The sequence below is a fragment of the Oryzias melastigma genome, linkage group LG1 (assembly GCF_002922805.2).
Source record: "Oryzias melastigma strain HK-1 linkage group LG1, ASM292280v2, whole genome shotgun sequence".
Lineage (NCBI taxonomy): Eukaryota > Metazoa > Chordata > Actinopteri > Beloniformes > Adrianichthyidae > Oryzias > Oryzias melastigma.
The window spans coordinates 12,292,995-12,306,447 of NC_050512.1; the positions used below are offsets into that span (position 1 = coordinate 12,292,995).

The 13,453-nt window shown below is 38.6% G+C and overlaps 1 protein-coding gene across 1 annotated transcript in view; it reads right to left on the reverse strand.

Annotated features, from left to right (window-relative positions):
- The window catches only part of sdk1a (sidekick cell adhesion molecule 1a), a 274,209-nt gene that overhangs the window by 71,949 nt on the left and 188,807 nt on the right, over positions 1–13,453 (reverse strand). Inside the window, exons 15-17 of the mRNA XM_024259668.1 lie at positions 9,737–9,873; positions 8,541–8,688; positions 313–453 (exon numbers count right to left, since the gene is read on the reverse strand). Of these exons, the coding sequence (XP_024115436.1) occupies positions 313–453; positions 8,541–8,688; positions 9,737–9,873 (426 nt within the window). The remainder of the gene's footprint in view (positions 1–312; positions 454–8,540; positions 8,689–9,736; positions 9,874–13,453) is intronic.

Here is a 13,453-nt window from a genome sequence, read left to right on the forward strand (position 1 = left end):
GAGCAATTATCTTTGTTACTAGGTAAGCTGACATCCTCTATGGTCAAGTAATGAGTTTTCTACAATCATAGGTTTACCTACAGTTTGGACAGACTTGCTTTTTTTCAGCCTGTCAATACATTTTTTAAAACACAATCAGCTCCAGATTAGTTATTTATTGAATAACATAAATGTACTCTAACTACTTTTTAAGAAAGTATTCATATAATCCTATTTGTTAGCTTTAAAAATACCTGTATTTAATACAAATGTATTTTCTATTTTATTATATTTGATGAAGCAATTAAAAAAAGTTTGAAAGTCAGCACTTACCTGAGTACATAACCTCGAAGGACCCCGTTCAGCTCTGGTTCTGGAGGAGGCTGCCACTGAACCATAATGGACTGGTTTGTGCGACCACTGGCAACAATGTTCTTTGGCGGTGCACTGGGGGCCTCCTCACGCAGCATCAATCTAGTAAACATGGCAAAGGATGCAAGAATAAAGACACACAGAGAGAAAATGTAACTGGGATTTATTTAACACCTCAAAGTGAAAACATCAGAGTTGCTGTAGTGAAGAATGAATGCAATAGATCTCAGTGTGCATTTAGTCCATGCAAACTACAGTGCTTTGTTTTGGATCGCCTGACAGCTTGGAAGTGTAAATCAAAATGTATTGTCTGCAAATAACTTTTAATATACTAGTTTACTCTAGAAAGTGGAACACAACTATCAGTATGTTTGGAATTCATTTTTTATCTAACAGAATTAACGTAATAAAACAAACATTTTTAATATTTTTTATCTCTATGACAGACTTCCTGTAGCTTCTTATGAGGGCGCCATAGCTCGGAAGGTTTTGGTGGGCTCTATCTCCTCTATGAACTTAAGGAGTAAACTGTATTCCTGTATTATATGTAGTTAATTCCAAAAATGCATGTTTATATTCTGAGATTCATCAGAAAAAGTTTAATTATGACTGTATCTTTACAAAGTGGAGAGCAGCATACATGAAAAAGCACAATAGAAGTCCAGTTGGTGGCCAAACTACACTTACAGAATAGAATAGAATAAAACTTTATTGATCCCTCAAAGGGGAAATTACCTTGTTACAACAGCTCTATTAAAGCAGGAAATAAATCATAAATAACTCGTGCTATTGATAAGAAGTTTTACAGTGAACAAAGAAAAAAATATTACAATCTAACAAACTGGTGCCCTATGACAGGCTGGTGCACTGTCCAAGATAAACCCCATCAACAGTAGCTTGGATAGGCTCCAGCAACCCCATTACCCTAAAGGGGATTAACTGAGTTTAGAAAATGGAAACAAACTGGTTTCACCAGATTCTTGTGTGGCCACTTAAAAATTGGGGAGCACACTTATTACCTCAATATAAAAAACTTTCTCAAGCGTGAGATTGTCCTGTTTTGGTAAATGCTGTAACCACAATTAGTTGTCTTCAACACTGTAAAGCTACTGTTGTCTTCTTCCAATCCACTCCTTTTCAAGCAAACAATCAAGTTCTACTTAACTTTAGTTAACAATCACTATATTTAATGAACCAAATTTGATTTTAGTGTGTCTTTGTTTGTTTTATTAATGCATGTCATTACTTCTGTGAGGAGTTTGATAAATCTGTGTGATTGTATTGACTGCAAATTACACCTGAAATAAACCAGATCAATCAATCAATCATTGCTGTGCTATCATGTGGTTGAGGTTTTTACTGGTTACTTGGTCCATCTCTTTAGTAGACTTTTATTCCAGCGTCTGTTCCCACAGTGAACAGAGTAAGGTGGTTGTTGCCCAAACTGGGAGTTATGAGTAAAATCTGGTGAAAAAAAAGCTAAAATATGTTTCTTCCCGGTGAATGTATGCATGAATGGAAAGCTAGTGTTGTGGTTAATCTCCTGGATTCTTCATTAGTGGGCTCTGTAATCATCATCAGAGGTCTCCAAACCTCCACAGATAGGAGGAACATTGGAGCTGCAATAAGCAGGGGGGTTTAAAGCCGAATCTGATCCATGGTATTTATGCAGTTTCCTGTTAACCCTCAACCCAATCACAATTCCCACATCAGGCATGTTATGCAGTGTGACAGGGAATATATAGTCAAATGACTGTGAGAACAATAGGAGCAAAGACCTTGTCTTTTTACTTCTAGCGAGACAGTGTGATCCCTTGCTCTTTTCACCCTCCCTTCATGTTTCCAAACCATCTCCTCATCTTTTTTTTGACATTTTGAACCAATCCTCCAGTTTTTACTCGCTATCTGCAAACTCTCACCTTTTATCCATTATGTCCTTTGGCCTCAATTATTTCATCCTTCAATCTCCTCCTCATCTTCTTCCCTGTTTCGTCTTCAACCCCCCTCCCTCCTCCCCTCCGAACCTGATTAAAGCTCTGGGTCTTCTTATGGCTGGTGGCGTGCGCTGGCTGAGCTGGTCAGCCCCCTGGCTTTGCTCTAAGCAGCTCAGCAAACGTAATCAGAGCCATAAGTGCTAATACACAAACACACACATTTCTCCCAGCTTAAGACAAACTGCTACATCCGATGGCCTTTTCCCTTCCGAGGATTATATCTGGAGATTTACATTACCTTCTCCGTCCAAAGCCCCCTCCCTTCTCCTCTGTGCCTCGTCTTTCCCTGAATGACTCTTTATAAGCTTTCCAACCATTAGCTGAGATATGACTCCTGAGTTTGTGTGTCTGAATTTGTATGTCTAGAAAGTGTGCACGTGCATCTCGAGGTGTGTTTGTGGGAGAGCACGTGTGTGAGAGCTATTAGCTAGAGACTTGCACAGGAGGATATGTAGCACAGGCCAATGGTTTTACAGCTTTGCTTTACTTCCATTAGGTTAGGCACCGTCAAACACTAGGTGTTGCAGGCACACACACACACACACACACACACACGGGGGCTAATGGGTCTTGTGTGAATAAGATTGGCATTAAGGTAGCTGTTTGGAAATGGGTTATATATAATCCTCCAGTGTGAAGCTGCTTTTGACTGTAATTGATGAAGCAGAGTGAGACACAGACAGGCAAACTTCCACTACACAAACACTCATCAGCGTTGGAGTGAACACACACACACCCATTCACTGTTTTTAAGAAAAAGCACACACTGAGGCTCCTGTATTTCTTACCATGAAAGAAAAAAAAGGTTTTCTTGCAGACCTTATATAAGTAAATATTTCATACAGCAATTTCAGCATGAGGACATCAACTTCATAAAGAAGATTAACTTTTTAAACCCCAAACAACCCACTTTCCAGAAACTTCACTTCCACTCAAACATCAACCCGCACTTAAATATGATCTGTAATCAAATAAAACTCTGTGGGAAATTTTGCGGTGTGACACATTTTCTTAGTCCCTGGTTATTTGGAAAAGGGGTCATTTCCTGTAGGAGATGCTCACATCCTGTGCTGTACTATGCTGGGGGAATTAAAAATATAATTTGTCATCCACTCATGCTAAATGCAAACTGGGATTCTTAAATCCACATAGATTGTGAGTCATGAGTTTTATATTGTGGTAGACAGGCTGTTCCGAGGCAGCAGCTTCAATGCAGCGGGAGGAAGTCAGGGCAAAGCAGACTAAATGTGCTCTGTGACTGAGTACAAGCAGGTGAACAGATGAGCTTATTTTTGTCTTGTTTGACATTTCAATTTTTGTCTTCTTTAAATGTGGCGCTGTTTTGCCAAAGGGTGAAAGATGCATAAATGGAGGAGGATGACACACTAAAGAGACTCTGTCAGGGAGGAAGAGACACTTTTAGCATAATCTCACAATGAATCAAAAGCAGCTCCAGAGAACATCTCCTACTGCATTTGGGTTTGTCATTTCAATAAATTTCATATTTCTGGAAACACTTCATTTTCAAAAAATCTACAAAGACTTCCAGCACTTGGAAGATATAAATACTTTTATGCAAAAACATAAAAAAGACATTAAAGTTGAGAATGGTGGGCTCGTGCCACTCTGCTTTCTCCCTTTCACTCAGCATCATTTTCCATCATCACTTTTTTGAGTGAAATGAAGGCTCTTCTCCCAAATCAATCATAGGACGTCAGTAACATCTGACGATTCACAAACTGGATATGTGAGCACTCCTGAAGAATCCATCAAATAGCTTGAAGTTTCGTGAAAAGTAAAGGCGCCATTCCTCAATAACTCCTAACTGAAACCCATCAAGTCCATAATGACCAGTTACCAGGGAACAGAACATGCATTAATGAATCATAACTTCATAAGTGTATGTGACGTGAGGTAAGGGATGTTCTCTATGAGTAATTATTCCTGATTGACCCTGAACCAGCCACGGAGTAGATCAGTCTACTTACACTTCATTCATTAATCATTACTTTATTATTAATTAATTCTTTTGGTGTGACCCAAATTAATGCAACACATCGGCGTGAGCTGCCTCGACGCTGCGGCTCATTACTTTACAGACTCTCATGGAGGAATCATTAGCATTGAGGACAGGTTTAGATTTAAAAAGGCTTTATGAAGCAAATGCAAGCTTTCCATCATGCTTTCCTTTAGCGCATCTTGGAGAAAGACTGAATCATGGGTGCTACTTATACTTGATCTTCACTTTTCACAAGATTAATCCTATATAAACATTTGTATCAAATTTAATACACTTATTTCTGAGACCCAAATCTTTTAAGTATGATCTAAACTTTCCTTAAACATTCATTGTGTTTGACTTGGTCCATGTTTTCTGCCCTGTAGTGGATTATCTTGGTCATTTCAAAATGGCTGCCTCCATGAAATCTCAATAACACTTTTGGCGGGAAAAAGTTTAGCTAATTAAAAAAAAAAATACAGTTTGAATAACTCATCTATTTAAATTTTTATTTTTAAATGACTATTTTTTGCATTGAAAGAATACAAAATATGTTAATACTTTGTTTTGTAATATAGTTACACCATATTAAAATGTGTGGATCAAATTTGAGACAGTCGCTATATAAGATGTTTTTTCCTGAACACTCATGTCAGTATTTGCACATCTTGCACACTTAAACTTAAACGTTGTTGTTTGCAAAAACTTACCAAATCAACTGAAGTAACAAGATTCATACTATCTATATCTCAACAAAAAACTGTATAGCATTTTTTATCATCAAAGGAAAAAAAATAAAATAAAACTCCATTGATTCTTTGAGGTAGAGGGCCTTATTGGGTTAAGGCGTCACTTTGAACTGGAAGAAAAAAAAAAAAAACACAGGTGGAAAAGGGCATAGCTTGTGCCTTTGGCTAAAGTGTGACCTGGTTGAAGAAACACTGATTCAGAATTGAATTACTGAGCAGCTGATCTTTATGTGCGTTTAGCGCTCTTTGGTCCTTCGGATTCTTTTGAATTTTACCATCCAATTAACTTCCACAATACAAATCATTTTGGCGGCATGGTAGTGATGCCAATCTGTTCACGTCTAGGAAAAAAAAGAGGCTGACCCGTTAACTTGTAGGTTAATTAAATATGTTTAATGAATAGTGGGGAAAAAAAGTAAAGTATTCATGTCATACTAAAACACCATTCAGCAGGTTGCTGCAGGTTCAAGGTAGATTCCTGACAGAAGAAAGTTCTCTATGCAAAATTCACAGAAGCGCTTTCTTCTTTTTGTGTCTTCTAGAGTGATACAGCTAGAGTTACAATTGCTCTAGACAAAAATGATCATAAAACTATGCGAAATAAAAAAAAAAAGACATTGAGCCTAGCTTAAATAAATAAAATGGATATCGAAGTAGATACGTATATGGCCATCTGGCATATTTTCTAAATCACAAAAAAAACTCCTTTTGAAATTACTTTTTTTCTGTCTGCTCCTGATTCACAATGATTTCAATTAAGAAATACTCAGATATTTCATTTTGAGCTTCATTTTCCTTATATATGTCCTCAATCATCAGAAAAATGCCACAGAAGCGTGTCATGAAAAGCAAAAACATAACTTTCCTCAGAGTGAGTCTTTTAGAGCTTGCAAACTTGATTGATTCATGTAAATGGTAAGGAAATACACCTCTATAAGGAGTTAAGACAAATGTGACTGTAGAATGGGATCTTTATTTTATTTAAATCACTATTTTCAAGATTTCTTCATGTTATTACAAGTTAAAGCCTTTACAGACTGATAAATATTGACTAATATATATTTAGAACATTCTGAAAGTCAGCTCTAGATTTCAAAGACCATTTTTATGCCACTTGTATATGGTCGTACTGCGTTAAGAAGAGAAACTTTTTTAACTATGATTAAAATAAAAAAAGCAGACAAAAGCTTTGGTGGTAATTTCCCTATGATGCTTTTGTGTATATAAGAAGTGAGAAGCACACGATATTTTCAGATTGAAGATTCAGAATCTTTTTATGACCCAGGTAGGCAAAGGGAATTGAGATTAATGCTTTTATTGTTATGAAACATGAAGATTAAGGTATAATCTGTTTTTCAGCTGCTAATGCTCTTGTGCTAAAGATGATAACAGTCTGCCTGACAAAGTCTGCAAAGAAATAACATTTTTAGACAATGCCACTCAAAGTATTCATAGGAATTTGCATGAAATAATGTTTTTAAATGGTTTCTTTACCGTTTCATGGACACCTTATATAGGCCACCTGTTGCTGTAGAAAAGCTCTGATCAGGAAAAATCAGCAAACTGGGGTAAATTTTAATGATAGGATTTTTAGAATCAACCAACCAAACATACACTTTATTTTTTGACTTTACACATTTACTTTACTGTGACTACTTTTATGCATATAGAAGTTTTTTCTGAGGGTTTAAGGGACCAACAACACTCTGCACATTTTAGTGGAAAACTGTGTAACTGAGGTTCCTCTGGGCTGTGCTTTGTGCCCACACGTGTCCATTCTGTTAATACATGATTGCATCGTCCTTCACGATATTCAGACTGTTGTGAAGTTTCCTCAAAACCAAGACAACAATGGGGGATCCTACAGAAAGAAGTTGGTGATGCTGGAGTATGAGCAAATATGATAAAGAAGTTGAGGATCATAACCCACCCAAGCCTCAACAACCACAAGAAGGAGGCGGAGCAAATCAAACTCTAGTCAATTAATTAAAAATGCCTAGCACTGACACTCCACCTAAGGGTGTGACATGGCCTTCATAACCCTAACCCAACCAGAAGAGATCTGCTCCAATCAGCCGTTTCTTCAACCACACAGATCTAAAGTGACCCCCCAGTACATGCATGACATCAAGTCACAGTCTTGTAGAATTGTTGCATTAAATTTTCTTTCTCATTTGCACTTATTTGATATTTTATGCTGCCTAACTCTCATTGTGTATTTGGGGCACGTTTTGGCATCTGTGTGTGTGCACAATCCTAAGCTCCAAACGAAAAGGAAAGTGTGTGTGTGGCTAATGTATGACAGCAATGCAGAAGAGAAGACGTATCCATCTGCTCTCATTCACTGACTGGTGATGACTTGTCTGTCTGCCAATCTCTAATTTACAGAGGATCAATTCAATCTATTCTCCAGAGCCTTTAACAACAAACGCTGGACAGCAAGCTGGGCAGCAAAATGACAGTTCCAAACAACGTCTGCTAAAGTAGGAAAAGACAAAGCAGATGAGTTTTGACAAACAACAAACAGAGGACAATTGATATGCAATATTTTAGGGTTTTAGAGCATTGAAAAATATGAAAAACAGGAAAAAATTAATTAAAAAAATAATTAGGTGTGTGATAACAGCATTACCAGTTACTCCTCTATCTATTGAATTTGGCAGAGCTATAACTGGTGTCTGTGCGCGGTCCGTCTCTTAGAGAGACAAAACTCTGCTTGACTGTATACCTGCTCCATAATGCACCAGCACATCTGCTCTGTGACAAGTGACTGCTGGAGTTTTGTGTGTGTTTATACTCAAGGCAAAACTGTTGAGAGGTGTGCACCACCTCTTTCTAACCCTCTTTTATTCTCTGCTGTTCCATCAGGGCCGTTACGGCATTATAATTACCCCCATTAGGGTTTTCCCCTGGGACACGCACGCACACTCGAAAGTGCACGCACACATGTGCGCAAAACATCTGCACGGCAATCTTTCTCCTTTTCAGGTAGAATTACAGCCGCTCATTCACCACCACTCAAATGAGCATGCAGATGAGCAGGTAAATTCACTTTTGTAGCTTAGTTTTAGGTACGCAGGATAAACAGAGTGCTCAGGAGTCAAACTCATACAAATGCAGACTGTTAATGCGTGAATCTAAAGGATTTTAAAGTATAGTTTTGAAGAAGGACACTTGTAAACAAAAGGATCATTCTTTTATCCTCAGTTTGTTTCAAGTAACTGATTGTGTTTAACAAGGTGCCACACACTCCATCATCCACTTTAATGTAGAGACTCTTTTACTAATCAGTCATTTCAAATGCCTTCACGTTCTAAACTCACAGTTGAGACAGTAGACGCAAAAATGAAATGCATAATAAGTGCACATTTAAAGATGGCAAAAATGTAGGTGGTGTTAAAGAACTTGTTTGGAGTGTTTCTGTGAATGAGAATCTCTCGCTCTTACCTCTGCGTTTCAGCGCTGTACTGACCCCTGCCAACTTGATTGACAGCACAGAGCCTGAATTGGTAGGTTCTGGCAGGCGTGAGCCCGCCGACGGATACCTCGGTCACTGAAGGGTCAACCTCAGATAAGTAAACTTTCCATGGAGAATCTAGACGCAGAAGACGAGTGTTAGAGGCCAATCGTATTTGGCTCAGACAGCAGAAAAGACAGATGCAGGGACACTTAAGACCAGAAGAAAAGAGGGACGTGCTGTAGAATGCAGCAAAAAGCAGGTTTGCGGAGAAGAGGGGGATTAGTTAAGAGGCGCAGATGCTGCTGTATATTGTCTCCAGCTTGTTCCCAGCTTATCTTTCCGTCAAAATGCTGAACATAACACGGACAGATGCACTATTATCCCTATTATCGCACCAGCCACATGTGTATGTGTGTAAGCTCCGTTTATTAGAAGCGCTGCCTGACATGAAAATACCTTACACCGATAGTGGCACATTCTATCAAAAAATACAAATCCAAAAAAAAAAAATCTCATTTGTGCAAAAACACCCAGACCATTTCTCGCTCTGTGGATTCAGGCTTCACTGAAATCGACCAGTCAATTAGGTTCCCTGCATCCCTTATCTTTTTCTCTTCAAGACTCAAAGTTATTAGCACATTTTCTCATTCCCCTCCCACGACAATACATCAACTTAATCATAATTTTGGTTTGCATTTGTAGTTTTAGCAGGACTGCTCCTTAGGTTGTCTACAAACACATAAAAAGAGAAATTCCTCCTTATCAAGATGAAAATATTGGTTCATTAGTCTTGCTGCTTCATTCATGTGCCCAGCGCCTGACTGTAGAGCCCACTATACCATCCCCTGCAGTCATCTCCCTCCCATCTGTTTGTCCTGTCATTCTTCCCCCTCCCCGTCTCTCCTGCTCCCTTTCTTATTTGACAGAGTGCCAGCCTGCTGTTTAAACATCTGTGGTGGAGAGAAGCCGTGGCTCGAAAGAGAATGAGAGATGGGCTAAAGGAGGGAAGGAAAGGAGGAGTTTATTCATAAGGATCCCATGCTTTTACGCTGCAGTGCTATTCACCATATGCCTGTCTCTTGTGAATGAGTGCATGTCAGTGGCTGGTAGACAGCAAGTGAACAGCTGTTTGCATCTGAGAAACTGTAACCTTTGGTGGACACACACAGACACTGATACGCACTGTTCTCAGAGAGCTCCAACACGTAGTACAGGAGGGGGGAGTTCCCGTCGAAGGGGCGCAGCCAGGACAGGAGGACGGAGCGGGAGTCGGAATCGTTCAGACGAGCCGTCAGGGAGCGAGGGGAATGTGGCAGCTCGCTGAGGAAAACAAACATAGAGAAATATGAAAAGCCCTTTTATCCTGAGAGGTACTTTTGTTTATTTAGCACACTTTTTAAGGTTTATGAGGCAAATTTTAAGAAAGATTCCAATGCAAACAGTCTGACTGTTCATCAATGACTGAAGCTAAATTGACCCAAGGAAGCAAGATGACTTTGTTTACAACTTGAAACATTTGTGTTAAAGACTCACTCCACTGAAAATCATGTTTTTTTGGACATATTCTTGTGGGCGTGGTGTAGAGGTTGACCTCTCAAGCGGTTGACCTCTGATCAGAAGATTGCAGGTTCGATTCCTGCCCTGCCTGCATACGTCAACGTGTCTTTGGAAAAGACACATTTATCCTGGTGGTTTTCCCGCTTTTGGCCTTTCAAGTATAGTATTCCCCCCCTTAATCGTGAGGGTTAGGGACCGGAGACATCTATGAATACGGAGAACCTCATGTCCCCGTCTCACCCCCAACCCCTGTAGCCGATAAATGTTTGTTACCAATCCATATTCCTCAACCATTCTGATCATGATGTAAAACATTTACTAAAGAAAATATTGCTCAGTTTTTTTTTTTTTTTAATTCAGAAGAAAAGACTGTACAGATTTTATGACGCAAATGAGTAGTGTCATTCTGTGCCTTACAACCAGGAGCGCATGCTACCTCCTTCATCAACTATAGTGCGAGAGGCCATCTTCTTCTCCTCTGGGAGCAGAAATACACCTCTGCACCACAGCACCTCCTTTGGACGCAAACGTTTCATAAACGCGTCTTGAGTGGTGGGATTTTTTGTAACGAACTGGAATACGTGAAAAAATGAATAAAGAAATGTGAATAAGCAGGGGGAACAACAATCCCTGTCTTAAGCTCTCAGCAACAGGAAGGGGGGGGTTGCTCTGTGTCAATAGTCCCGCCGACAACTCGAAGGCAAATTTCTAACCAACTCTGCAGAAACTCTCCTTGAAAACGAGTAAATTTTGGTTTAAAACCGCATAATCTTACTTAAAAGATAACTGGGAAAGAGATCTAAAGATGGAGTGGGACTTTAAGAGAGTAAATACAGGCAGAATAACACAACTGCTAAAATCATGATCTTTACCTAATAATCAAAATCGCTCTGAGACTCATAAAAATAAATAAACATTTTTACCCAGGGTTCCAGAGGAGATTCTTACGACAGACAGTGAAGAATACCATTACATTAAGCCTGTAGTACTGACTGGTCATGGATTTAAGTTTGATGTTCTCCAAATAAATAAATGTCCAGAATTTTCTATTTTTGCTCCAAAAATATTTGAATAATTTGTCCAATATCTTGTTATAGCCACCGATGTATGAAATATTTTTTTGTTCAAATGATGCAAACACTATATTTGTGTGTTTAGAAAGTACAGACATGAAAGAATTTTTTAATGTTATCTCAAGTAAAGTGACAAAGAGATTAGAGGAAGATTTTTTTCAATGATAATTTCTCTTGTCTTTTTAATGTACATTTTTACAAGCCCATCTAAACTGAGACCTCATTCCAAAAAATATAGCCTGCTATAAATACGTTTGTAACAGTACGCAGTGATTAATAACCATACTATCATTATTGTCTATACCTTTGCGAGGAGTTGAAGATGTGCAGCTAGAATAATGCTGACTGTGACTCACTGCTTATCTCTGAGCTCCGATCTAGAATCCCTTTTCTTTTGGGTAATATTTCTGATACATGGCTTTCTCTTGTAGATTTTTATTCTTTATGGGCTCAGCTTTAAATCAAATACATCTCACAGGGGCAAATAAAAATACATTCTACCAGCATTACTGCACAATAATCCTGCAGAAAAACTGTTGCACGGGCTTGAAAACAGCAAAGAAAGGAGCACGTGTTCTTTTGTTCGAAGACTAAAAGTGTTGGGGAAAAAACAGCAGGATCCAAGACATTTAGGCAAGACATAAAAGAACCAAATAAATATATTAACAGTGAAACTGTGATCAAAGTGTGATAAATGAGACGATCCCTTCTGCCCAGACTGGCTACATCTTATATTTATAACCTTATTAATTATTTCTAAGCAAACACAGATGTGTGAATATGCTGTCCAACAGCTCTGCTCTGACAGCATTCACACTTATTTTTATAATATACAAACAAGCAGGCTTAAGGGTGTTTTACCTTGTTTCTGTGTAATTAAAGTTAGAAATTTGAAGTTAGAAATTTGGTACATTTTAAGTTTTGTTCACACTGCCCTCAGCAATGCGTGTTCAAGTGACCATTTCCAATGAAAAGTCTATGTAAATGTGTGTATATGCGCGTTCCTGGCTTCTGGAATCAAAAGTCTCGTATTCACAAGTCACTAAGCAAATTTTGGGCTCTATGAAACACAAAAAAGTTTTTGACACCAAAGTTGAAAAGTTAAACCAATTAAAATTTGACCAATCAGGGACTCGGATTGGTTGTGACGTATGGATGGTGTCTTTAATTCATGGCAACGCCAACCGTTTGAACATTCATCAAAGAGAAAAAAATAATATTTGTCATTTGTGCCCGACTGTAATTATATAACACCAAGTCTTATATATAAAAATAAGACTGTGAAAGGAACAGCCTAGTGCACCACTTCAACATGTCACATCAAGCCTCCTGCAACTGCAGTATTGGGAAGCGAGAGTTTAGTGAGAACATCATAAGCCAAATGTCCGTTCTTGAACACGATACACGCCCAGTGTGAACGTAGCTAAAAGGTACACTCCAATTTTACATTTTTCTATTGTAAAATTGTTCTCAAGTGTTTATGATTATGTAATTTTCAATCAAAATCAAAAACCTGTTTAGTTTTTAAGACATATTTTCAAAAGTGCAGCAGGAGCTCATTAGAAATTTCCCTCGAGCAGGCGGGATTATTGGCGCAGAAGTTAGCTTTAGCTTATTTCCCATCAGCCCTTTGCTCATAACCCCAAGCTGACATAAAAAAAAAAGATGATCAATATCAGAGCTGTCCAGCCATACAGTTTTAAGCAAGATGGCCGTCTTGATGGCAAATAAAAATCGTTCCTCATCCATCACAATTTGAATAAAGAAACACTAGTCTTAATGTTTTTATATATGTCCTGCATCATGAGAAAAATGCTTCAAGAACATGATAAAAAACACCAAAAGCACAATTTTCTTCAGAATGGGTTTGTTAGGGACAAGAGCTACAGATGGTTGGCACTGAAATAACAAAGAGAAACAGAAGCATATCAAGACAGTTTTGAAACCAAATTCCTTCTGTTTTTCCATGGTTGACAAGACGATATTAATTGACAGTTGAGCTTAGAAATTGTTAGACCAACTATCTTCCCTGCAAAACACAAGAGCAAGCTCTCCTGCAGACACATGAATGGGTCTTGTGGGAGTTGAACCAATAACCTGCTGGTAATTAGTCTGCCTCCACAGCCGCCAGCGTCTTTTAGCCTCCGTGACCCACTGATACCGAGCTAACGAGAATGTCAGTCACAGACACGAACACAGGAAAACACACAGATACAGACACACTCATGCCGAGCTTTGGACAGAAATCCCTTCATTCTCCTCCCCCCCGC